The following is a 27,748-nucleotide window of genomic DNA, read 5'->3' as shown; positions in this document are numbered from 1 at the left end:
ACGGAGGTGTGAAGCTGTGTAGTAACAAACACATCACACAGGAGGGTTTATGATGGTAGAATACAACAGGAGGAAACATTAACACATCATTTATACATCTGCAGAGTTAAAGGAGCCTGTTCTTCATCTCTTTATGATCTTTGTATTTGATCTGAGTAACAAGAAAATCAGTGCAGGGTTTGGAAAAAGCTACAGGTTAATATGTTTAATATAATCCTTCAAAAAGGCTTCATTTTCAATATAATCTGGTGTTTCATCAACACAATCACTCATTTTAATATCTGAAATTAAATGATCACATCGTCTTTGTCTCCTGGAGTCAACAGAATTAATCAGAACACAGTCCGTGTTCATATGAAGAGCTGATGAACTGTAAACTTTGTTTCACAGCTGCATCAATAGAAACAACATGGATGTGATGACGGAGGCTTCAGGTCTGGAAGTGTTTTGCTTTAGGTGCAGCGAAATAACAGTTACACAAACAACAGTTACATTAAAACCATAAAAATCTCGTCTTTACATCTGCAGATTTAAAGGAGGCTGTTGTCATCATGTTCGTACGGAAGCCCTGAGGGGCCAAGTCTGAGCTGAATAATCTCTCTTGCGTTTATGATTTCTGACTTCCTGATCTGGTGGAAAAAAAAGGTTGTGCAGGATGATTTTCATAAGTTCCTTCATTTTTTTTCCGTCTGTCAAAATTTATATGAGGACATTTTTTGGTGGGGTGGGGGACTAGACTAGACTCCTCTTCACATGTTCTGTTGAAAAAATTATTTTTTTTTTGTTGAAATTTTGTTCTCAGTTCCACACAGAAAAAAAATATTTAAAAAAATTAACTCGTTTTCAGACATGAATTTTTATATATATATATATATATATATATATTTATTTATTTATTTTTTCACAGTCGGAAAAAAACATTTTTCAGGAATTTCTAAAGATTATCAGCAAATCTTTTTTTCCCACTCAGGGCTTCCGTATGTTTGATGCTCTGATGGAAATGAATAAACACTAAAATACATATATATACTCTTCTCTCGTTATGATTTTTGGCTATTTAATTTGAGTAATGAGAAATATCAGCAGGATTTGAACACAGCTGAAAGAAACTTGAAAGTTTTGGAAAACGCTTCATTTTAACTGGTCACACGTCAGAAATCTGCTTCAACTCAAATAATATCCTTCAAAAATGTTTGATTTTTACATTTGTTGTCATCTTTGTCTCCTGAAGTTAAAATGTTAAAATTAACAGAATTATCAGAACGTACGCTCGTGTTGACTCGGACAACTGGTCGCTGCGATGTGAAGGAACTCTGTAGACTTTATTTTTCACAGCTGCATTTATAGAAACAATTTAGATGATAAAGTCTGGAAATGTTTTGCTTCTGGTTCCTTGAAAGTGTTTAAAGACTGAAGTTGTAATAAAAGTAAAAAATAACAGATGAATCATTTAAATCTCACCTGTACATCTGCAGATATAAAGGAGGCTGTGACCATCACGTTTGTTCTGATGGAGAGAAAAATACTTAAAAACTTCTCATCTCTCATTTTCTTGACCGCTTTATTCGTCAGGATGTTGCCGCTTTATCCCCCCTTTCAGGGGGTTACTGGAGCCAATCCCAAGTTTCATATGGGCAGAGGGTTTATCCCTGGACGAGTCCCCAGCTCATCGCAGGGCCCTTTCTGACGGCAGAGGCTGAGACTGCGCGTCAGGAGCAATTTCGGGGTTCAGTATCTTGCTCAAGGATACTTCAGCATGTAGCTCAGTTCCGCCCAGGGAAGCCGGGGTTTGAACCCGCGACCTTCTGGTTGCTGGTCACCTGCTCTACCCACTGAGCTACAGCCGCCCCGTACACACTAAAAAACTTTACTTTTGGATTTTGGGTGCATTTAATTTGAGTCACATTAAATGTCAGAGCAGGATTCATAGTTCAAGTCAAGTCTCTTAAAGTTTGGGAAAAAGCTTCATTTTAACTGTTTTTAAAGTCACAAATCTGCCAGAATTCAAATATAATAAAATATATTTTTAAAAAACCCTGAGATGGAAATTCTTCCTCTCTTTAAGACTATTTAATTTGAGAAACAAGAAGTTCATTACAGTCTTTACATTTTGGTTTATGCTTCATTTGAACCATTTTCAAGGTTAGAAATAAACATTTTAGATATAATCCTTTAAAATGTTTCATCGACACAATCATAAACTAAAAATCTTTAATTAAATTGAAATTATTACATTTCAGTAAATAACTTAGAAATTAGTTTGATATATTCATGAAATAAGCAACATAAATATCATATTGTGAGTCGGTAAAATGTGTAATCTGTAGTAAAAATGAGGTCATACAGAATAATACAACAGTCACAGAAGACAGTTTACTGAACCCAGATCTGCTGTTTTACTGCTGAACAATAAAAATAAATCCCATAGAAATCTGAGTGACGGTGAAAGAAGACGAGAAAAAACACAGAATCAGTTTTTCTTCGATTTATTTGACTCCTTCACATCGTACAACAGAAACAATGAGAACTGGATGGTTTGGAACCAGAACGAAGCGTGAAGACGACTTTAAGACACGATCCAATATAGATGATGGTGATTAGTACGAACTGCTCCTTTTAAAATGTCAGCTTGAAATGTGTGGAAGATGTTGTTGTGTTAAAGTGACGATTAAAATCCTCATTTTAAAAAACAAACTGTACAGCAGAAACAATATTTTCCAAAAACAGATCACAGTTGCGAAAACAAACGTGGCCGTAAAAATTACAATCATCAAATAAATAAAGAAACTTCACAGAATAATAAATACAATCAGTTTAATACGAGACAGAAGCTCCTCACATCGATCAGCTGTCATTCAAGTTCAAGCAGAAACACGTCAGAGGGCTGAATCAGTCATGAAGCTGAACCAGTAAAGGAACAGTTCACCCAAAAAGTAAAGTGAAGTCTCGTAGTCCACAGAACATTTCTGGAGCTTCACAGTAAAACAGAGTTGCAGCGTTCTGCTGAACAGCTGAAGCAGCTGGAGATGATTTAAAAAGTAAAACATCAGATGTCTCCACACAGCTCGTCTGTAGAGATCACACCCTGATCTCAGGAGACCATATTTACACCCTCCACGTGCGGTCAAGCTCGTGCACGCTAACACTGTTAGCTCAGCAGCTACAGCGAACACTTCAGCTTTAAAAACATCTTTTCAAATCAGTTTGGGATCTCGGATCGATGACTCCATAAATCCACCTGGAAATCCTGTAAAAAGACGCTTCTTACATGTGCAGAACTTGCCTGAGAAAAATCACGTTTTTTAAGTTTTCTTCAGTATCAAAGTGACCCAGTGACAGTTGTCTGTACATCCATGAGTTTTAATGTAGTTTTTGATGTTTCTTTTGATTGTTGATTGTTTTTCTGTTTTAAATCAAGTCTCCAGTTACTTCAGGTGTTTAGCAGAACGCTGCAACTCTGTTTCAGTGTGAAGCTCCAGAAATGTTCTGTGGACTACGAGACTTCACCTGACTTTATATCAGCATGGAGGAGATGATGGCTGAGTTTTACTGTTTTAGGTGAACTGTTCCTTTAATCTGTCATAATCCAGTTTATTCACTCTACTGTCAGGATCCTGTAGGAGTGGTGACTCAATTTTTCCAGTCATCTGATTGGTCAGTAATAGGTTACCATGGTGATGCATCACAGTTAAAAGTGAGGCAGCTTCATGACACCAGAAGAGTTTGATAGCCGCTAACATGCTAACGTCACTTCCTGATTCAGACCTCAGTGGAACTAAACTCAATGGTGGTGGTGATGATGATGATGGTGGTGATGATGAAGATGAGTGGACACATAATGATTTGCAAGCAGTGGTGATTATAAGTGCAGCACAGGTAACATGTCTGAGTGTCAGTGCATCAGTTATGGTTAGTCAGAGTAAAGGGTTAATCAGGGCCAGCCTTCAGTACACTCTGATCCACATCCAGCGACGTGATTGGTTAGTTAGATGGCGGACATGTTGGCGTGGACTAACGTGATGAGTATGGCCTGTTTTTATCCTCCTCTTCCTTTCAAAGCAGCTGCTTCAAGTATTCTGAGGGGGATGAGGTCACTTCCTGTTAGAAAAGCGAGACTTTCTTCTTCAGTTCGTTTCGTTTCCACAAAGAGAGGCGGTCGAACTCGCCGATCGGCATCCCGAACAGCTGCTCGAACGCCTCCGGGGCCAGATGCCTCTGAGAGGAGGGAGGAAGACGAAAGAAAACACAAGTCAGGAGCTCAGTTCATCCAACGCCTCAGTCTGTGATGTGACTGAACTACTAACCACAATATCACCAGACTCCATTAACAAATCGTCTGATTTTAAGTTTTCAGGTGGAGAAATACTCTACATTCAAAATTTGGCTTCAAACAATAGTAAAAGTATTCATTTTACATGAGTACAGAAACAGAGACTTAATTTGACAAAAAGGTGATATTTTTTAGTCGCCTGTGGAGAAAGTCACCAGATTCCCTTTAAAAAATGCTCAATTCAGTGAGTTGTTGAGTGAGGAGAGACTTTATAATGTCGGCAACACTATCTATGACAAATTCTAAATCATTGTCTCCTTCTTGTAACTTCAGCATTAATCAAAACATGAAGTTGTTTGTTTCATTGTGGCAGCACCAGACTCCCTTAAAAAATGTCTCAATTTAGTGAGTTGTTGAGTTGGGAGACACTTTATAAACTTTGTGAAACGCTGTCTCTGACTAATTCTTCATGATTGGTGCCTTCTTGTAAATTCAGCAGATGTTACACATGCTGATATGTCTTTGTGTCCTTTTGTTCCAATGATGTTTGTGTTTGACTTTGATGCACAAATTGCTTAAAATTGAGGTAATAAAATGATTTTATCCTATAAGGAGGACTGAAAATTTGAATTTCTGGCTGTTGAGACTGACTTCCTGCTGATAAATAGTCTGTAATGGTCAGTCTTGTCAGGATGCACATCGGGCTGTGATACAAACCTCCAGTCGAGTGCGGTCGACTCCTGGCGGCAGCTTACAGCGCCCTCTGTGGGTCACAATCAGTGCTTCATAGGGATAGATCTAAAGAAAACACAATTAAATGTAACATGTCACCTGTTAAACTTGATTAAAATGAACTCAAAAAATTATAAATATTATTTTAGTAAGTGTTCAGTAACATCATTTAGTATTTTTTCATATTGGCGTGTTCTGTGTTTTGTGTGTTGTCCCTCATACACAAAGATTTTGTTCTTAAAGAAAACAACAGAAACACTTTTGAATCCAGCACTGCTACACCACGTTTACCACTTGTAAATACAATTTTTTTGTATGTTTTTTTTTTTTTTTTTAAAGAAAAATCAGAATAAAATTCTGAAATGTATATGTAAAACACTTTTTTACGTGATGTCAATGTCTCTGTTACTATTCTGTTGCAATAAAATGTTTTTCGATAAAAAAATAAATAAATTATCCTGTATTTTTTTACATATTTTTTTCACAGTTCTCAGGTCACTCAAGAGGCTGACATGTTGTGAAATGTTGTATCGGCACTTCAGCCAAAAAAGTTTTCTTCGTCTGCCAACTTTTCTTTTCACTCAGTTTCAAACATGAAAAAAAATCTGATTTTTTTGATGCAGGAGACATTTTTTTCTAAAAGAAAAAAAAAGAAAATTCTCCTGAAATTTCTTTTCATATTTTTTTCACAGATGAAATAAAAGATGTAGGAACCCAGAGAGATTCTCCTGGCAAAACTTTTTCCCCACTGTTTTTTCTTGTCCTGAAATGTTTTTTTTCTGTGTGAAACAGTGGGGAAAAAAGTTTTGCCAGGATAATCTTTTCTAGGTTCCTACATGTCTTTTCTCATCTGTGGAAAAACATTTCAGAAGAATTTTCTTTTCTGTTTTTTCTTTTAAAAAAATTGTCTCCTCAATCTAAAAAAAAATATTTTTTTTCCAAGATTATCCTTTTTTTAATTTGCCTGCCAACTTTTTTTCCCCACTCAGTTTCTCTTGAATCTAAAAGAAAATCTCCAGAAATGTTCTTTTTCTTCTGAAATGTTTTTTCACATGTGGAACAGTGGGTAAAAAAAGATTTAAATGTAAAATAGTTTTCTCCACTCAGTTTTTCCCAGAAAAATGAATCTCATGAATCTAGAAAAAAAGAAGATTCTTGAAAAAATGTTTTTTTGTCAGGGAAAATTTCGGGAGTTTTTTTTCTTTTTCACTAAAAAAATGTCTCATGAATCTATGAAAAAAATATTTTTTTCTAGATTTTTTTTCAAACTTCTGACTTTCCCCCCCCCGAAATTCTGACTTTTTTCTCCCTAAACTTTAAAAAAATGTTCTCTTATATCCTGACTTTTTTCCCTTAACCTTTTCTCAAAATTCTGACTTTTTTGTTTCAAACTTTTTCTCAAAATTCTATTCCCCCAAAAGTTTCTCCTCAAAATTCTGACTTGTTTCCCCTCAACTTTTTCTCAAAATGTTAACTTTTTCTCAAAATGTTAACTTTTTCTCAACTACAACAACAACTTTCTGTTCCCGCAAAATTTACTCCTAAAAATTTTGACTTTTCCACTCAAAATTCTGACTTTTTTTCCTCAACTTTTTCTCAAAATTTTGACTTTTTTCCCTTAACTTTTTCAAACTTTTTCTCAAATTCTCTTTCCCCCCAAAAGTTTCTCCTCAAAATTTTCTCTTAACTTTTTGAAACTTTTCTTATATTCTGACTTTTTCCCCTCAACTTTTTCTCAAAATTTTAACTTTTTCTCGACTACAACTACAACTTTTCAAAATTTTGACTTTTTCTCAAAATTCTGACATTTTCCCTGAACTTTTTCTCAGAATTCTGACTTTTTTCCCCTCAACTTTTTCATCAAAATTTTAAGCCACAAAGTCACTGTTGGCACACCTTCAGTCACGTTTGATCTCAGTGCTGCTGTAAAAATGGTCTAAATGAAGTTATTTCATATCAGTTTGGGATCTTGGGGTCAGAATCTTCCTTTTTTGGGTCAACTATTCTTTTAACCTTCTCCAAACAGAAAGTACCTACAGTCCCTGAATGTTGCCGAGAAATGATGAACAATTGTCGTTTGTTTCAGTCATTTTAATACAAACATTAATTTAGTGGCATATGCATATGCCACTAAATAAGTGGCATATGCCACTAAATAAGTTTCATATGCCCCTGAGTCACTTTCGATCTCAGTGCTGCTGTAAAAAGGGTCTGAATGAAGTTCTTTCATATCAGTTTGGTATCTCGGGGCAGAATCTTCCTTTTTCGGGGCAACTATTCTTTTAACCTTCCCCAAGCAGAAAGTATCTAAAGTCCCTGAATAAGTGTCATATGCCCCTGAGTCACTGTTGGCACACCATCAGTCACTTTCGATCTCAGTGCTGCTGTAAAAAGGGTCTAAATAAAGTTCTTTCATATCAGTTTGGGATCTCAGGGGCAGAACCTTCCTTTTTTGGGTCAACTATTCTTTTAACCTTCCCCAAACAGAAAGTACCTACAGTCCCTGAATGTTGCCGAGAAATGATGAACAATTGTCGTTTGTTTCAGTCATTTTAATACAAACATTAATTTAGTGGCATATGCATATGCCACTAAATAAGTGGCATATACCACTAAATAAGTTTCATATGCTCCTGAGTCACTTTCGATCTCAGTGCTGCTGTAAAAAGGGTCTGAATGAAGTTCTTTCATATCAGTTTGGGATCTCGGGGCAGAATCTTCCTTTTTCGGGGCAACTATTCTTTTAACCTTCCCCAAACATAAGGTATCTACAGTCCCTGAATAAGTGTCATATGCCCCTGAGTCACTGTTGGCACACCATCAGTCACTTTTGATCTCAGTGCTGCTGTAAAAAGGGTCTAAATAAAGTTCTTTCATATCAGTTTGGGATCTCAGGGGCAGAACCTTCCTTTTTTGGGTCAACTATTCTTTTAACCTTCCCCAAACAGAAAGTACCTACAGTCCCTGAATGTTGCCGAGAAATGTCGTTTGTTTCAGTCATTTTAATACAAACATTAATTTAGTGGCATATGCATATGCCACTAAATAAGTGGCATATGCCACTAAATAAGTTTCATATGCCCCTGAGTCACTTTCGATCTCAGTGCTGCTGTAAAAAGGGTCTCAATGAAGTTCTTTCATATCAGTTTGGTATCTCGGGGCAGAATCTTCCTTTTTCGGGGCAACTATTCTTTTAACCTTCCCCAAGCAGAAAGTATCTACAGTCCCTGAATAAGTGTCATATGCCCCTGAGTCACTGTTGGCACACCATCAGTCACTTTCGATCTCAGTGCTGCTGTAAAAAGGGTCTAAATAAAGTTCTTTCATATCAGTTTGGGATCTCAGGGGCAGAACCTTCCTTTTTTGGGTCAACTATTCTTTTAACCTTCCCCAAACAGAAAGTACCTACAGTCCCTGAATGTTGCCGAGAAATGATGAACAATTGTCTTTTGTTTCAGTCATTTTAATACAAACATTAATTTAGTGGCATATGCTAATGCCACTAAATAAGTGGCATATGCCACTAAATAAGTTTCATATGCCCCTGAGTCACTTTCGATCTCAGTGCTGCTGTAAAAAGAGTCTAAATAAAGTTCTTTCATATCAGTTTGGGATCTCGGGGCAGAATCTTCCTTTTTCGGGGCAACTATTCTTTTAACCTTCCCCAAACATAAGGTATCTACAGTCCCTGAATAAGTGTCATATGCCCCTGAGTCACTGTTGGCACACCATCAGTCACTTTAGATCTCAGTGCTGCTGTAAAAAGGGTCTAAATAAAGTTCTTTCGTATCAGTTTGGGATCTCAGGGGCAGAACCTTCCTTTTTTGGGTCAACTATTCTTTTAACCTTCCCCAAACAGAAAGTACCTACAGTCCCTGAATGTTGCCGAGAAATGATGAACAATTGTCTTTTGTTTCAGTCATTTTAATACAAACATTAATTTAGTGGCATATGCTAATGCCACTAAATAAGTGGCATATGCCACTAAATAAGTTTCATATGCCCCTGAGTCACTTTCGATCTCAGTGCTGCTGTAAAAAGGGTCTAAATAAAGTTCTTTCATATCAGTTTGGGATCTCGGGGCAGAATCTTCCTTTTTCGGGGCAACTATTCCTTTAACCTTCCCCAAACATAAGGTATCTACAGTCCCTGAATAAGTGTCATATGCCCTTGAGTCACTGTTGGCACACCATCAGTCACTTTTGATCTCAGTGCTGCTGTAAAAAGGGTCTAAATAAAGTTCTTTCATATCAGTTTGGGATCTCAGGGGCAGAACCTTCCTTTTTTGGGTCAACTATTCTTTTAACCTTCCCCAAACAGAAAGTACCTACAGTCCCTGAATGTTGCCGAGAAATGATGAACAATTGTCGTTTGTTTCAGTCATTTTAATACAAACATTAATTTAGTGGCATATGCTAATGCCACTAAATAAGTGGCATATGCCACTAAATAAGTTACATATGCCCCTGAGTCACTTTCGATCTCAGTGCTGCTGTAAAAAGGGTCTAAATAAAGTTCTTTCATATCAGTTTGGGATCTCGGGGCAGAATCTTCCTTTTTCGGGGCAACTATTCTTTTAACCTTCCCCAAGCAGAAAGTATCTACAGTCCCTGAATAAGTGTCATATGCCCCTGAGTCACTGTTGGCACACCATCAGTCACTTTAGATCTCAGTGCTGCTGTAAAAAGGGTCTAAATAAAGTTCTTTAATATCAATTTGGGATCTCAGGGGCAGAACCTTCCTTTTTTGGGTCAACTATTCTTTTAACCTTCCCCAAACAGAAAGTACCTACAGTCCCTGAATGTTGCAGAGAAATGATGAACAATTGTCGTTTGTTTCAGTCATTTTAATACAAACATTAATTTAGTGGCATATGCATATGCCACTAAATAAGTGGCATATGCCACTAAATAAGTTTCATATGCCCCTGAGTCACTTTCGATCTCAGTGCTGCTGTAAAAAGGGTCTAAATAAAGTTCTTTCATATGAGTTTGGGATCTCGGGGCAGAATCTTCCTTTTTCGGGGCAACTATTCTTTTAACCTTCCCCAAACATAAGGTATCTACAGTCCCTGAATAAGTGTCATATGCCCCTGAGTCACTGTTGGCACACCATTAGTCACTTTCGATCTCAGTGCTGCTGTAAAAAGGGTCTAAATAAAGTTCTTTCATATCAGTTTGGGATCTCAGGGGCAGAACCTTCCTTTTTTGGGTCAACTATTCTTTTAACCTTCCCCAAACAGAAAGTACCTACAGTCCCTGAATGTTGCAGAGAAATGATGAACAATTGTCGTTTGTTTCAGTCATTTTAATACAAACATTAATTTAGTGGCATATGCATATGCCACTAAATAAGTGGCATATGCCACTAAATAAGTTTCATATGCCCCTGAGTCACTTTCGATCTCAGTGCTGCTGTAAAAAGGGTCTGAATGAAGTTCTTTCATATGAGTTTGGGATCTCGGGGCAGAATCTTCCTTTTTCGGGGCAACTATTCTTTTAACCTTCCCCAAGCAGAAAGTATCTAAAGTCCCTGAATAAGTGTCATATGCCCCTGAGTCACTGTTGGCACACCATTAGTCACTTTCGATCTCAGTGCTGCTGTAAAAAGGGTCTAAATAAAGTTCTTTCATATCAGTTTGGGATCTCAGGGGCAGAACCTTCCTTTTTTGGGTCAACTATTCTTTTAACCTTCCCCAAACAGAAAGTACCTACAGTCCCTGAATGTTGCAGAGAAATGATGAACAATTGTCGTTTGTTTCAGTCATTTTAATACAAACATTAATTTAGTGGCATATGCATATGCCACTAAATAAGTGGCATATGCCACTAAATAAGTTTCATATGCCCCTGAGTCACTTTCGATCTCAGTGCTGCTGTAAAAAGGGTCTAAATAAAGTTCTTTCATATGAGTTTGGGATCTCGGGGCAGAATCTTCCTTTTTCGGGGCAACTATTCTTTTAACCTTCCCCAAACATAAGGTATCTACAGTCCCTGAATAAGTGTCATATGCCCCTGAGTCACTGTTGGCACACAATTAGTCACTTTCGATCTCAGTGCTGCTGTAAAAAGGGTCTAAATAAAGTTCTTTCATATCAGTTTGGGATCTCAGGGGCAGAACCTTCCTTTTTTGGGTCAACTATTCTTTTAACCTTCCCCAAACAGAAAGTACCTACAGTCCCTGAATGTTGCCGAGAAATGATGAACAATTGTCGTTTGTTTCAGTCATTTTAATACAAACATTAATTTAGTGGCATATGCATATGCCACTAAATAAGTGGCATATGCCACTAAATAAGTTTCATATGCCCCTGAGTCACTTTCGATCTCAGTGCTGCTGTAAAAAGGGTCTGAATGAAGTTCTTTCATATGAGTTTGGGATCTCGGGGCAGAATCTTCCTTTTTCGGGGCAACTATTCTTTTAACCTTCCCCAAGCAGAAAGTATCTAAAGTCCCTGAATAAGTGTCATATGCCCCTGAGTCACTGTTGGCACACCATTAGTCACTTTCGATCTCAGTGCTGCTGTAAAAAGGGTCTAAATAAAGTTCTTTCATATCAGTTTGGGATCTCAGGGGCAGAACCTTCCTTTTTTGGGTCAACTATTCTTTTAACCTTCCCCAAACAGAAAGTACCTACAGTCCCTGAATGTTGCAGAGAAATGATGAACAATTGTCGTTTGTTTCAGTCATTTTAATACAAACATTAATTTAGTGGCATATGCATATGCCACTAAATAAGTGGCATATGCCACTAAATAAGTTTCATATGCCCCTGAGTCACTTTCGATCTCAGTGCTGCTGTAAAAAGGGTCTAAATAAAGTTCTTTCATATGAGTTTGGGATCTCGGGGCAGAATCTTCCTTTTTCGGGGCAACTATTCTTTTAACCTTCCCCAAACATAAGGTATCTACAGTCCCTGAATAAGTGTCATATGCCCCTGAGTCACTGTTGGCACACCATTAGTCACTTTCGATCTCAGTGCTGCTGTAAAAAGGGTCTAAATAAAGTTCTTTCATATCAGTTTGGGATCTCAGGGGCAGAACCTTCCTTTTTTGGGTCAACTATTCTTTTAACCTTCCCCAAACAGAAAGTACCTACAGTCCCTGAATGTTGCCGAGAAATGATGAACAATTGTCGTTTGTTTCAAGTCATTTTAATACAAACATTAATTTAGTGGCATATGCATATGCCACTAAATAAGTGGCATATGCCACTAAATAAGTTTCATATGCCCCTGAGTCACTTTCCATCTCAGTGCTGCTGTAAAAAGGGTCTGAATGAAGTTCTTTCATATGAGTTTGGGATCTCGGGGCAGAATCTTCCTTTTTCGGGGCAACTATTCTTTTAACCTTCCCCAAGCAGAAAGTATCTAAAGTCCCTGAATAAGTGTCATATGCCCCTGAGTCACTGTTGGCACACCATCAGTCACTTTCGATCTCAGTGCTGCTGTAAAAAGGGTCTAAATAAAGTTCTTTCGTATCAGTTTGGGATCTCAGGGGCAGAACCTTCCTTTTTTGGGTCAACTATTCTTTTAACCTTCCCCAAACAGAAAGTACCTACAGTCCCTGAATGTTGCCGAGAAATGATGAACAATTGTCTTTTGTTTCAGTCATTTTAATACAAACATTAATTTAGTGGCATATGCTAATGCCACTAAATAAGTGGCATATGCCACTAAATAAGTTTCATATGCCCCTGAGTCACTTTCGATCTCAGTGCTGCTGTAAAAAGGGTCTAAATAAAGTTCTTTCATATCAGTTTGGGATCTCGGGGCAGAATCTTCCTTTTTCGGGGCAACTATTCCTTTAACCTTCCCCAAACATAAGGTATCTACAGTCCCTGAATAAGTGTCATATGCCCTTGAGTCACTGTTGGCACACCATCAGTCACTTTTGATCTCAGTGCTGCTGTAAAAAGGGTCTAAATAAAGTTCTTTCATATCAGTTTGGGATCTCAGGGGCAGAACCTTCCTTTTTTGGGTCAACTATTCTTTTAACCTTCCCCAAACAGAAAGTACCTACAGTCCCTGAATGTTGCCGAGAAATGATGAACAATTGTCGTTTGTTTCAGTCATTTTAATACAAACATTAATTTAGTGGCATATGCTAATGCCACTAAATAAGTGGCATATGCCACTAAATAAGTTACATATGCCCCTGAGTCACTTTCGATCTCAGTGCTGCTGTAAAAAGGGTCTAAATAAAGTTCTTTCATATCAGTTTGGGATCTCGGGGCAGAATCTTCCTTTTTCGGGGCAACTATTCTTTTAACCTTCCCCAAGCAGAAAGTATCTACAGTCCCTGAATAAGTGTCATATGCCCCTGAGTCACTGTTGGCACACCATCAGTCACTTTAGATCTCAGTGCTGCTGTAAAAAGGGTCTAAATAAAGTTCTTTAATATCAATTTGGGATCTCAGGGGCAGAACCTTCCTTTTTTGGGTCAACTATTCTTTTAACCTTCCCCAAACAGAAAGTACCTACAGTCCCTGAATGTTGCAGAGAAATGATGAACAATTGTCGTTTGTTTCAGTCATTTTAATACAAACATTAATTTAGTGGCATATGCATATGCCACTAAATAAGTGGCATATGCCACTAAATAAGTTTCATATGCCCCTGAGTCACTTTCGATCTCAGTGCTGCTGTAAAAAGGGTCTAAATAAAGTTCTTTCATATGAGTTTGGGATCTCGGGGCAGAATCTTCCTTTTTCGGGGCAACTATTCTTTTAACCTTCCCCAAACATAAGGTATCTACAGTCCCTGAATAAGTGTCATATGCCCCTGAGTCACTGTTGGCACACCATTAGTCACTTTCGATCTCAGTGCTGCTGTAAAAAGGGTCTAAATAAAGTTCTTTCATATCAGTTTGGGATCTCAGGGGCAGAACCTTCCTTTTTTGGGTCAACTATTCTTTTAACCTTCCCCAAACAGAAAGTACCTACAGTCCCTGAATGTTGCAGAGAAATGATGAACAATTGTCGTTTGTTTCAGTCATTTTAATACAAACATTAATTTAGTGGCATATGCATATGCCACTAAATAAGTGGCATATGCCACTAAATAAGTTTCATATGCCCCTGAGTCACTTTCGATCTCAGTGCTGCTGTAAAAAGGGTCTGAATGAAGTTCTTTCATATGAGTTTGGGATCTCGGGGCAGAATCTTCCTTTTTCGGGGCAACTATTCTTTTAACCTTCCCCAAGCAGAAAGTATCTAAAGTCCCTGAATAAGTGTCATATGCCCCTGAGTCACTGTTGGCACACCATTAGTCACTTTCGATCTCAGTGCTGCTGTAAAAAGGGTCTAAATAAAGTTCTTTCATATCAGTTTGGGATCTCAGGGGCAGAACCTTCCTTTTTTGGGTCAACTATTCTTTTAACCTTCCCCAAACAGAAAGTACCTACAGTCCCTGAATGTTGCAGAGAAATGATGAACAATTGTCGTTTGTTTCAGTCATTTTAATACAAACATTAATTTAGTGGCATATGCATATGCCACTAAATAAGTGGCATATGCCACTAAATAAGTTTCATATGCCCCTGAGTCACTTTCGATCTCAGTGCTGCTGTAAAAAGGGTCTAAATAAAGTTCTTTCATATGAGTTTGGGATCTCGGGGCAGAATCTTCCTTTTTCGGGGCAACTATTCTTTTAACCTTCCCCAAACATAAGGTATCTACAGTCCCTGAATAAGTGTCATATGCCCCTGAGTCACTGTTGGCACACCATTAGTCACTTTCGATCTCAGTGCTGCTGTAAAAAGGGTCTAAATAAAGTTCTTTCATATCAGTTTGGGATCTCAGGGGCAGAACCTTCCTTTTTTGGGTCAACTATTCTTTTAACCTTCCCCAAACAGAAAGTACCTACAGTCCCTGAATGTTGCCGAGAAATGATGAACAATTGTCGTTTGTTTCAGTCATTTTAATACAAACATTAATTTAGTGGCATATGCATATGCCACTAAATAAGTGGCATATGCCACTAAATAAGTTTCATATGCCCCTGAGTCACTTTCGATCTCAGTGCTGCTGTAAAAAGGGTCTGAATGAAGTTCTTTCATATGAGTTTGGGATCTCGGGGCAGAATCTTCCTTTTTCGGGGCAACTATTCTTTTAACCTTCCCCAAGCAGAAAGTATCTAAAGTCCCTGAATAAGTGTCATATGCCCCTGAGTCACTGTTGGCACACCATTAGTCACTTTCGATCTCAGTGCTGCTGTAAAAAGGGTCTAAATAAAGTTCTTTCATATCAGTTTGGGATCTCAGGGGCAGAACCTTCCTTTTTTGGGTCAACTATTCTTTTAACCTTCCCCAAACAGAAAGTACCTACAGTCCCTGAATGTTGCAGAGAAATGATGAACAATTGTCGTTTGTTTCAGTCATTTTAATACAAACATTAATTTAGTGGCATATGCATATGCCACTAAATAAGTGGCATATGCCACTAAATAAGTTTCATATGCCCCTGAGTCACTTTCGATCTCAGTGCTGCTGTAAAAAGGGTCTAAATAAAGTTCTTTCATATGAGTTTGGGATCTCGGGGCAGAATCTTCCTTTTTCGGGGCAACTATTCTTTTAACCTTCCCCAAACATAAGGTATCTACAGTCCCTGAATAAGTGTCATATGCCCCTGAGTCACTGTTGGCACACCATTAGTCACTTTCGATCTCAGTGCTGCTGTAAAAAGGGTCTAAATAAAGTTCTTTCATATCAGTTTGGGATCTCAGGGGCAGAACCTTCCTTTTTTGGGTCAACTATTCTTTTAACCTTCCCCAAACAGAAAGTACCTACAGTCCCTGAATGTTGCCGAGAAATGATGAACAATTGTCGTTTGTTTCAAGTCATTTTAATACAAACATTAATTTAGTGGCATATGCATATGCCACTAAATAAGTGGCATATGCCACTAAATAAGTTTCATATGCCCCTGAGTCACTTTCGATCTCAGTGCTGCTGTAAAAAGGGTCTAAATAAAGTTCTTTCATATGAGTTTGGGATCTCGGGGCAGAATCTTCCTTTTTCGGGGCAACTATTCTTTTAACCTTCCCCAAACATAAGGTATCTACAGTCCCTGAATAAGTGTCATATGCCCCTGAGTCACTGTTGGCACACCATTAGTCACTTTCGATCTCAGTGCTGCTGTAAAAAGGGTCTAAATAAAGTTCTTTCATATCAGTTTGGGATCTCAGGGACAGAACCTTCCTTTTTTGGGTCAACTATTCTTTTAACCTTCCCCAAACAGAAAGTACCTACAGTCCCTGAATGTTGCCGAGAAATGATGAACAATTGTCGTTTGTTTCAGTCATTTTAATACAAACATTAATTTAGTGGCATATGCATATGCCACTAAATAAGTGGCATATGCCACTAAATAAGTTTCATATGCCCCTGAGTCACTTTCGATCTCAGTGCTGCTGTAAAAAGGGTCTGAATGAAGTTCTTTCATATGAGTTTGGGATCTCGGGGCAGAATCTTCCTTTTTCGGGGCAACTATTCTTTTAACCTTCCCCAAGCAGAAAGTATCTACAGTCCCTGAATAAGTGTCATATGCCCCTGAGTCACTGTTGGCACACCATTAGTCACTTTCGATCTCAGTGCTGCTGTAAAAAGGGTCTAAATAAAGTTCTTTCATATCAGTTTGGGATCTCAGGGGCAGAACCTTCCTTTTTTGGGTCAACTATTCTTTTAACCTTCCCCAAACAGAAAGTACCTACAGTCCCTGAATGTTGCAGAGAAATGATGAACAATTGTCGTTTGTTTCAGTCATTTTAATACAAACATTAATTTAGTGGCATATGCATATGCCACTAAATAAGTGGCATATGCCACTAAATAAGTTTCATATGCCCCTGAGTCACTTTCGATCTCAGTGCTGCTGTAAAAAGGGTCTAAATAAAGTTCTTTCATATGAGTTTGGGATCTCGGGGCAGAATCTTCCTTTTTCGGGGCAACTATTCTTTTAACCTTCCCCAAACATAAGGTATCTACAGTCCCTGAATAAGTGTCATATGCCCCTGAGTCACTGTTGGCACACCATTAGTCACTTTCGATCTCAGTGCTGCTGTAAAAAGGGTCTAAATAAAGTTCTTTCATATCAGTTTGGGATCTCAGGGGCAGAACCTTCCTTTTTTGGGTCAACTATTCTTTTAACCTTCCCCAAACAGAAAGTACCTACAGTCCCTGAATGTTGCCGAGAAATGATGAACAATTGTCGTTTGTTTCAAGTCATTTTAATACAAACATTAATTTAGTGGCATATGCATATGCCACTAAATAAGTGGCATATGCCACTAAATAAGTTTCATATGCCCCTGAGTCACTTTCGATCTCAGTGCTGCTGTAAAAAGGGTCTGAATGAAGTTCTTTCATATGAGTTTGGGATCTCGGGGCAGAATCTTCCTTTTTCGGGGCAACTATTCTTTTAACCTTCCCCAAGCAGAAAGTATCTACAGTCCCTGAATAAGTGTCATATGCCCCTGAGTCACTGTTGGCACACCATTAGTCACTTTCGATCTCAGTGCTGCTGTAAAAAGGGTCTAAATAAAGTTCTTTCATATCAGTTTGGGATCTCAGGGGCAGAACCTTCCTTTTTTGGGTCAACTATTCTTTTAACCTTCCCCAAACAGAAAGTACCTACAGTCCCTGAATGTTGCCGAGAAATGATGAACAATTGTCGTTTGTTTCAGTCATTTTAATACAAACATTAATTTAGTGGCATATGCATATGCCACTAAATAAGTGGCATATGCCACTAAATAAGTTTCATATGCCCCTGAGTCACTTTCGATCTCAGTGCTGCTGTAAAAAGGGTCTAAATAAAGTTCTTTCATATGAGTTTGGGATCTCGGGGCAGAATCTTCCTTTTTCGGGGCAACTATTCTTTTAACCTTCCCCAAACATAAGGTATCTACAGTCCCTGAATAAGTGTCATATGCCCCTGAGTCACTGTTGGCACACCATTAGTCACTTTCGATCTCAGTGCTGCTGTAAAAAGGGTCTAAATAAAGTTCTTTCATATCAGTTTGGGATCTCAGGGGCAGAACCTTCCTTTTTTGGGTCAACTATTCTTTTAACCTTCCCCAAACAGAAAGTACCTACAGTCCCTGAATGTTGCCGAGAAATGATGAACAATTGTCGTTTGTTTCAAGTCATTTTAATAGAAACATTAATTTAGTGGCATATGCATATGCCACTAAATAAGTGGCATATGCCACTAAATAAGTTTCATATGCCCCTGAGTCACTTTCGATCTCAGTGCTGCTGTAAAAAGGGTCTGAATGAAGTTCTTTCATATGAGTTTGGGATCTCGGGGCAGAATCTTCCTTTTTCGGGGCAACTATTCTTTTAACCTTCCCCAAGCAGAAAGTATCTACAGTCCCTGAATAAGTGTCATATGCCCCTGAGTCACTGTTGGCACACCATTAGTCACTTTCGATCTCAGTGCTGCTGTAAAAAGGGTCTAAATAAAGTTCTTTCATATCAGTTTGGGATCTCAGGGGCAGAACCTTCCTTTTTTGGGTCAACTATTCTTTTAACCTTCCCCAAACAGAAAGTACCTACAGTCCCTGAATGTTGCCGAGAAATGATGAACAATTGTCGTTTGTTTCAGTCATTTTAATACAAACATTAATTTAGTGGCATATGCATATGCCACTAAATAAGTGGCATATGCCACTAAATAAGTTTCATATGCCCCTGAGTCACTTTCGATCTCAGTGCTGCTGTAAAAAGGGTCTAAATAAAGTTCTTTCATATGAGTTTGGGATCTCGGGGCAGAATCTTCCTTTTTCGGGGCAACTATTCTTTTAACCTTCCCCAAACATAAGGTATCTACAGTCCCTGAATAAGTGTCATATGCCCCTGAGTCACTGTTGGCACACCATTAGTCACTTTCGATCTCAGTGCTGCTGTAAAAAGGGTCTAAATAAAGTTCTTTCATATCAGTTTGGGATCTCAGGGGCAGAACCTTCCTTTTTTGGGTCAACTATTCTTTTAACCTTCCCCAAACAGAAAGTACCTACAGTCCCTGAATGTTGCCGAGAAATGATGAACAATTGTCGTTTGTTTCAAGTCATTTTAATACAAACATTAATTTAGTGGCATATGCATATGCCACTAAATAAGTGGCATATGCCACTAAATAAGTTTCATATGCCCCTGAGTCACTTTCCATCTCAGTGCTGCTGTAAAAAGGGTCTGAATTAAGTTCTTTCATATCAGTTTGGGATCTCAGGGCAGAATCTTCCTTTTTCGGGGCAACTATTCTTTTAACCTTCCCCAAGCAGAAAGTATCTAAAGTCCCTGAATAAGTGTCATATGCCCCTGAGTCACTGTTGGCACATCATTAGTCACTTTCGATCTCAGTGCTGCTGTAAAAAGGGTCTAAATAAAGTTCTTTCATATCAGTTTGGGATCTCAGGGGCAGAACCTTCCTTTTTTGGGTCAACTATTCTTTTAACCTTCCCCAAACAGAAAGTACCTACAGTCCCTGAATGTTGCCGAGAAATGATGAACAATTGTCGTTTGTTTCAGTCATTTTAATACAAACATTAATTTAGTGGCATATGCATATGCCACTAAATAAGTGGCATATGCCACTAAATAAGTTTCATATGCCCCTGAGTCACTTTCGATCTCAGTGCTGCTGTAAAAAGGGTCTAAATAAAGTTCTTTCATATGAGTTTGGGATCTCGGGGCAGAATCTTCCTTTTTCGGGGCAACTATTCTTTTAACCTTCCCCAAACATAAGGTATCTACAGTCCCTGAATAAGTGTCATATGCCCCTGAGTCACTGTTGGCACACCATTAGTCACTTTCGATCTCAGTGCTGCTGTAAAAAGGGTCTAAATAAAGTTCTTTCATATCAGTTTGGGATCTCAGGGGCAGAACCTTCCTTTTTTGGGTCAACTATTCTTTTAACCTTCCCCAAACAGAAAGTACCTACAGTCCCTGAATGTTGCCGAGAAATGATAAACAATTGTCGTTGTTTCAGTCATTTTAATACAAACATTAATTTAGTGGCATATGCATATGCCACTAAATAAGTGGCATATGCCACTAAATAAGTTTCATATGCCCCTGAGTCACTTTCGATCTCAGTGCTGCTGTAAAAAGGGTCTGAATGAAGTTCTTTCATATCAGTTTGGGATCTCAGGGCAGAATCTTCCTTTTTCGGGGCAACTATTCTTTTAACCTTCCCCAAACATAAGGTATCTACAGTCCCTGAATAAGTGTCATATGCCCCTGAGTCACTGTTGGCACACCATTAGTCACTTTCGATCTCAGTGCTGCTGTAAAAAGGGTCTAAATAAAGTTCTTTCATATCAGTTTGGGATCTCAGGGGCAGAACCTTCCTTTTTTGGGTCAACTATTCTTTTAACCTTCCCCAAACAGAAAGTACCTACAGTCCCTGAATGTTGCAGAGAAATGATGAACAATTGTCGTTTGTTTCAGTCATTTTAATACAAACATTAATTTAGTGGCATATGCATATGCCACTAAATAAGTGGCATATGCCACTAAATAAAACAGTCACTGTTGGTACACCATCAGTCACTTTCGATCTCAGTGCTGCTGTAAAAAGGGTCTCAATGAAGTTATTTCATATCAGTTTGGGATCTCAGGGCAGAATCTTCCTTTTTTGGGTCAACTATTCCTTTAACCTTCCCCAAACAGAAAGTACCCACAGTCCCTGAATGTTGCAGAGAAATGATGAACAATTGTCATTTGTTTCAGTCATTTTAATAAAAACCTTAATTTCGCGGCATATGCATATGCCACTAAATAAGTGGCATATGCCACTAAATAAGTTTCATATGCCCCTGAGTCACTTTCGATCTCAGTGCTGCTGTAAAAAGGGTCTGAATGAAGTTCTTTCATATCAGTTTGGGATCTCAGGGCAGAATCTTCCTTTTTCGGGGCAACTATTCTTTTAACCTTCCCCAAACATAAGGTATCTACAGTCCCTGAATAAGTGTCATAGGCCCCTGAGTCACTGTTGGCACACCATTAGTCACTTTCGATCTCAGTGCTGCTGTAAAAAGGGTCTAAATAAAGTTCTTTCATATCAGTTTGGGATCTCAGGGGCAGAACCTTCCTTTTTTGGGTCAACTATTCTTTTAACCTTCCCCAAACAGAAAGTACCTACAGTCCCTGAATGTTGCCGAGAAATGATGAACAATTGTCGTTTGTTTCAGTCATTTTAATACAAACATTAATTTAGTGGCATATGCATATGCCACTAAATAAGTGGCATATGCCATCAGTCACTTTCGATCTCAGTGCTGCTGTAAAAAGGGTCTCAATGAAGTTATTTCATATCAGTTTGGGATCTCAGGGCAGAATCTTCCTTTTTTGGGTCAACTATTCTTTTAACCTTCCCCAAACAGAAAGTACCTACAGTCCCTGAATGTTGCAGAGAAATGATGAACAATTGTCATTTGTTTCAGTCATTTTAATAAAAACCTTAATTTCGCGGCATATGACATTAAATAAGTGGCATATGCCCCTGAGTCACTGTTGGCAAAACTCAGAATTTTGGGAAAAGGCAAGGGAAAAATAGAGAATTTTATAGAAAAAGTTAAGGGAAAAAAGTAAATTATTGGTGGAAAAGGCAGATTGTTTTTTTTCTGGCATCATTGACAGCACAGCTTGAGAGATACAGGAAACTGTCTCTGAGAGAGAGCGGGAGCATCACATGAGATGCCTGCTCTACCAACTGAACTAATCTGAGATGCAGCAAAGGGCCGCAGGCCGGGACTCGAACCCGGGGCTGCTGCATGCTCTGTATATGGAACGCCTGCTTTACCAACTGAGCTAATCGGTGCCCCAAAAGACAGATTCTTGAGAAAAACGTAACGGGAAAAAGTCAGAATTTTGAGGACAAACTATCTGGGGAAAAGACAGAATTTTGAGAAAAAGGGAAAACAGTAAGAGTTTTGGGAAAAAGTTTGAGAAAAAGTCAGAATTTTAGGGGAGAAAATGTTAAGGGGAAAAAAATCTTTTTTTTTTCAAAATTTTGAGGAGAATTTTTTGGGTGGAAAAGATAACACCGTCAGTCACTTTTGATCTCAGTGCTGCTGTAAAAAGGGTCTAAATAAAGTTTATTTCATCAAATTTATTTTATATTTTTTCACAAGTGAAAAAAATGTGGGAACCTAGAAAGATTATCCTATCAAAACTTTTTTTCCACTAGTTCTCAAGTCATAAACACGGGGAGAGAAAAATATTTTAGATCAGACTTAGAAAATTGATTTCTCAAGGCTTCTGTACTGTGGAGAGTGATACAGGACTATCCAGTTTGATGTTGGTTTATGCTTGATTGAATTAAAAGTGACTGTTGGGCCTTTGTGGAGGTATGCGCTCTACTCAGTGTCATTCTGAAAGTTTTCTTACTTTCAGACTAGTCGACAAGTCTAAGTTTAAACTTTGTGTAAACATTAACTGAGCTGATGTGGATGCAGCTGGAGCAGCTCTCACCTTCTGCTCCAGGATACTCGGCAGCGAGTTTCCTCGGTCCATCCTCTCCCTCCGAGCCTCTCCGTTCTACACACACGAACACACACGAACACACACACACGCACGCACACACACACACACACACACACACACACACACACACACACACACACACACACACACACACACACACACACACACAGTATGAAAGATACTCCCGCACAATCTGATAAACATAAAAACCATCACAGTGAAGCCAAGAAAAAGTCAGAAGCAGAAGTCAGACAGAAAGCAGTGTGTCAGGAGCAGGTGGTAAAAATGCAGATTTAGCACACAAACATCTGTCCACATTTGTTTTCAGGGCACACGCACACTTTGTTCAGAGGGACAAGCAGAAACTGGAGCTGCGTGCAGGAGGAGTTAGTGCAGACTTGCAGCTCTTCAGTCGCAGTTAAGCCGGCAGGTTAAACACTCGCCATGCACATGCGACACAAACAGACACCATGCTTACCTGAGCAGCTGCAAAGACACAACGACAGGAAGGTCAGAGAGTGAAGTCCACGACATGGAATAAAACATGATCACAGAGCTGTAACACTGGAGCTGCAGCTTTAAAGGAACAGTTCACCTTAAAAAATGATATTGATGATGACTGAGTTTGTATTTTTCAGTGAACTTTTTCTTGAAAGTTTTGCCAGTTCACAGCACAAATATCATCAAAATCTGTTTTAATTCTGAGCTCTGGTGTTAAAGGACTAATTCAACCACCAGTGTTCTCGTTCTTTGTCCGAGTGAGATGAAGAGATCAATCTCATGTCTGTGACTTAAGGACATCCTTAGCTTAGCTTAGCATAATGACTGTAAGCAGAGGCAACAGATAGCCTGGTTCTCTCCAAAGATAAAAACTTCACAGACCAGCTCACAAAAACCAAAGTTTGTGGTTTTATGTGGAGTTACATGTTGGAATTGTTTCGTCTTTTACAGTCTGGTGCAGTGATTCTGGCCTCACAAAGTCATGACTGCAGCTGTTTGCAGGATTTGTTGGTGTTTCCTGTAACTTTGTACCTGACTGTCCTTTATCTCCATCTGTGGAGAACTCTGCAGACTGCATCTGCAAAAAGTTAAAACACAAACAAATCAAACATTTGATATTAAAATCTACATTTGGAGTTTATTGTCTCTGTTTTCTGATTTGTAAAGACTTTTTTTAAACAGACGAGCGATAATGTTTTTAGCTTAGCAGCTACTATCACAGTATTAATTTAATTATGATGTTTAATATTTTACAATGTGTTTAAATGTGTGTTTTTGTGTTTTCAGTGGGATTTACCTGATTAAATAAAGATTTGGTGATGAGGTTTTGACAAATAAATATAAAATATATTTCCATATATTATCTAGTAATACAAGCACAATATATTTTGAGTAATAGTTTTATATATATAAAGAGGTATAGTATGTAATGCAAATTTATTATATTTTGTACTGTACTCAAGGACAATGAATATAAGCATGAATTGGACTCTTTCCATATATTAAAATGTATTTTTAATGTATTATATTATATTTTTCAGTATATATTCATATATGATGTTGTAATACAATGACATCAACACTTACTCTGGTCAGGCCGGAGCGTGAAGGAGACTTTGATGCATTTGCAGACAAACCTGCTGACAAACAGAAGAAACAATGAGAAGGAATTCAGACCCACACACACACAGACACACACACACACAGACAGACAGACACACACACACACACACACACACACACAGACACACAGACACACACACACACACACACACACACACACACACGCACACACACACAGACACACAGACACACACACACACACACACACACACACACACAGACAGACAGACAGACACACACACACACACAGACAGACAGACACACACACACACACACACAGACACACACACACACAGACACACAGATGTCTCACTGGTGTGCATGTGTGTTCTGTCGGGCAGTGACTGTGTCTTCCTCCTGTATGAAGCCTTCTCCTTCTCCTCCTTCTCCTCCTTCAGGATGAGACGACCCAGGTTGGACTTGATCTGGATTCATCAAAGACCGCGTCAGTCACAACTCCTGGTTATTATCACTGATAATGACACATATGGTTAAAACACTTATCATTATTACCTTTTCCAGCTCTTGCTCCTGCAGCGTCTTGGCTTCATCAGTCAGGTCTTCAAACTCATCTTCTTCCTCCTGCAGCTTCTTCTTCCTCCACTCGATCTCTGCGAGAGGTCAGTCTCAGAGTTAGCTGTGTCACTTAGCATCTTATTAGCTCACAGGCGGGGTCATACCAACCAGAACTGCTGACGAGAGCATTTAAAAAATACCACTGGAACAAAATTCAGTGTGTTGTGTCATTTAAAGGAACAGTTCACCCAAACAGTAAAACCCAGTCATCATCTCCTCCTGATGATATAAAGTCAGGTGAAGTCTCGTAGTCCACACAACATTTCTGGAGCTTCACAGTAAAACAGAGTTGCAGCATTCTGCTGAACACCTGAAGCAGCTGGAGACTTGATTTAAACATCAGATGTCTCCAAACAGCTCGTCTGCTGTGATCACAGTCTGCAGGAGAGCAGAGATCACAACCTGAAAACAATAAATTCACTAAGTTTAATAAAAAATAAAATAAATGATGAGAACTGGTTTTGTGGACTACGAAACTTCATCTGACTTTCCATCAACATGTGGGGAGATGATGACTGGATTTAACTTTAACCTGCAGATAACGACAGAGCAGCAGCCGTGTGTGTGTGTGTGTGTGTGTGTGTGTGTGTGTGTTACCCATGGCAGCCAGTGAGGGGGGGCAGGGCCAGTACTCGGTCTCGATCTTGGACGGCTGGTTTGGATCTGGAGGCTGAGCTGCTGGAAACTTTGCTGACTGGATGACTCCTTCCACATGTTTCTGAACATCTGCAGAGACACAGAGCAGCAACGTGAAGCTGCAGCGACGTGAAGCCGCAGCGACGTGAAGCCACAGCGACGTGAAGCCGCAGCGACGTGAAGCTGCAGCGACGTGACGCTGCAGCGATGTGAAACCCAGCGACGTGACGCTGCAGCGACGTGACGCCGCAGCGACGTGACGCCGCAGCGACGTGACGCCGCAGCGACGTGACGCCGCAGCGACGTGACGCCGCAGCGACGTGAAGCCGCAGCGACGTGACGCCGCAGCGACGTGAAGCCGCAGCGACGTGACGCTGAAGCCGCAGCGACATGACGCTGCAGCGAGCAGCAGAGAAAATATATGAATAATATCATGGACAGGAACAACAGCTCACCTTGTTTATAGATGGGAGGTTTCCTGTAGATGTTGGCTCCATTATCTGAAACACAAAGGGGACGACAGTATTAAAATATAATAACATAATCACATTTCATTTCATTTTACATTTGTGAGCAAGATGTATGAAAAAAGTTTGGATTAATTTTCATGTTTTGAAATGCAGAATGACCAAAATTAATGACCAAATGATTTTCAGTATCACATTATCATTTTATAGATTTATTATTATGAAGGTGATTCGTAATTATTTATGAAAATATTGTGATTTTAATGTATATTGTGTTTTTGTTGTTGTTGTCTGGTTTGTTTTGAGTCATAGATGATTTATTAACAAATACATACTAATAATAATATAATATAATTATAGATGTATTATTTATAATTAATTCATAAAATGATACATTAAAATAAATATCTGATGTGATAAATATGGAATATAATGATGCATTAATCATAAAAATCTTCCTCATTCTGTTTCTAAATTATGGATTAATAACTGAATTTTTTAAAAAAAAGCAAAATTAAGGAAATGTTTTCATTTTGTTCTTTTACTTTGAGTTTAAATGTTTTTTTAAATTAAATGAATTTAATTAAACACAAAAACTATTTCAGCTGCCTCTGTGTGTGTGTGTGTGTGTGTGTGTGTGTGTGTGTGTGTGTGTGTGTGTGTGTGTGTGTGTGTGTTACCTGGTCTGTGGAAGTGCTGCTGGCTCAGGCTGATCTTGCGTGTAGCCTGCAGTTGCAGCGTTGATCCTCCGGGGGAGCCGCTCTCACTCTCTGCTCTGCGCGGCTTCACCTGGAAAACAAACACAAACAAACTGTTTCGACTCTGATCGACTTGTTAACAATGAAAAATGTATATTCCAGTTGAAATTTTTAATTTTTCATATTTGATGTTTGGAACTGAGTGGAATTTGTTTTTTTCAATAAATAAAATTCACACAAGGAAAAAAACATTTTGTGAAAAAAATTCAGGGAAAAAAAGATCTTGTGAATCTTTTTTATTTAAATAAAAAATGTTTTTAGTAGAAATTTGTTTTCATTATTTTTCTTCCTGTGTGAAAAGAAAACAAGGAAGAGTTGTTTATTTTTCCAGTTGAACATTTTTATTTTTCATATATGACGTGTAAAACGACGAGAAAACGAGGAAAATTTCACACAGGGAAAAAATATCACGAAAAATATCTTGCAAATTTTTTTATTGAAAAAAATTCTACTTTTTTTCATTTGGGTGATTTTTCTGAATTTACCATGAACCATGAGCTCCTTTGACATTTATCAATAATCGATCAATAACCATCACAGACAAACTGTGTAAAGTCCTTTATAGTTTTTTGATGATGTTTTTAAACAACAGTCGACTGATGAAACTCTCCTGACGCCTGTAAAAGTCCGTCAGTTAAACCTGTCTGAGACGCTGCTGTGAAGAGATGAAGCTTCTTCTCTCGTCTTTAAACATTAAACATCACAGACTCCAGAACAAACTCCAGAAGAGACTCCAGAACAGACTCCAGAACACCAGAACAGACTCCAGAACAGACACCAGAACAGACACCAGAACAGACTCCAGAACACCAGAACAGACTCCAGAACAGACACCAGAACAGACACCAGAACAGACACCAGAACAGACTCCAGAACAGACTCCAGAACAGACTCCAGAACAGACACCAGAACAGACTCCAGAACACCAGAACAGACTCCAGAACACCAGAACAGACTCCAGAACAGACACCAGAACAGACTCCAGAACACCAGAACAGACTCCAGAACAGACTCCAGAACAGACTCCAGAACAGACTCCAGAACAGACTCCAGAACACCAGAACAGACTCCAGAACAGACACCAGAACAGACTCCAGAACACCAGAACAGACTCCAGAACAGACTCCAGAACAGACACCAGAACAGACTCCAGAACAGACACCAGAACAGACTCCAGAACAGACTCCAGAACACCAGAACA

The 27,748-nt window shown here is 38.8% G+C and overlaps 1 protein-coding gene across 1 annotated transcript in view; it reads right to left on the bottom strand.

Moving 5' to 3' along the window:
• Positions 1–2,470: 2,470 nt before the first annotated feature.
• dmtn (dematin actin binding protein) overlaps positions 2,471–27,748 on the bottom strand; it is a 31,711-nt gene continuing 6,433 nt past the window's right edge. Inside the window, exons 6-16 of the mRNA XM_073477997.1 lie at positions 26,470–26,578; positions 25,778–25,822; positions 25,284–25,412; positions 24,624–24,721; positions 24,424–24,535; positions 24,075–24,124; positions 23,520–23,565; positions 22,966–22,973; positions 22,476–22,541; positions 4,988–5,068; positions 2,471–4,215 (exon numbers count right to left, since the gene is read on the bottom strand). Coding sequence (XP_073334098.1) covers positions 4,102–4,215; positions 4,988–5,068; positions 22,476–22,541; positions 22,966–22,973; positions 23,520–23,565; positions 24,075–24,124; positions 24,424–24,535; positions 24,624–24,721; positions 25,284–25,412; positions 25,778–25,822; positions 26,470–26,578 — 858 coding nt within the window. The 3' untranslated portion in view covers positions 2,471–4,101. The remainder of the gene's footprint in view (positions 4,216–4,987; positions 5,069–22,475; positions 22,542–22,965; positions 22,974–23,519; positions 23,566–24,074; positions 24,125–24,423; positions 24,536–24,623; positions 24,722–25,283; positions 25,413–25,777; positions 25,823–26,469; positions 26,579–27,748) is intronic.

The sequence above is a fragment of the Pagrus major genome, chromosome 12, assembly GCF_040436345.1.
Source record: "Pagrus major chromosome 12, Pma_NU_1.0".
In the NCBI taxonomy this organism is placed as follows: Eukaryota; Metazoa; Chordata; class Actinopteri; order Spariformes; family Sparidae; genus Pagrus; species Pagrus major.
This window is presented reverse-complemented; position numbering and strand designations above follow the sequence as displayed.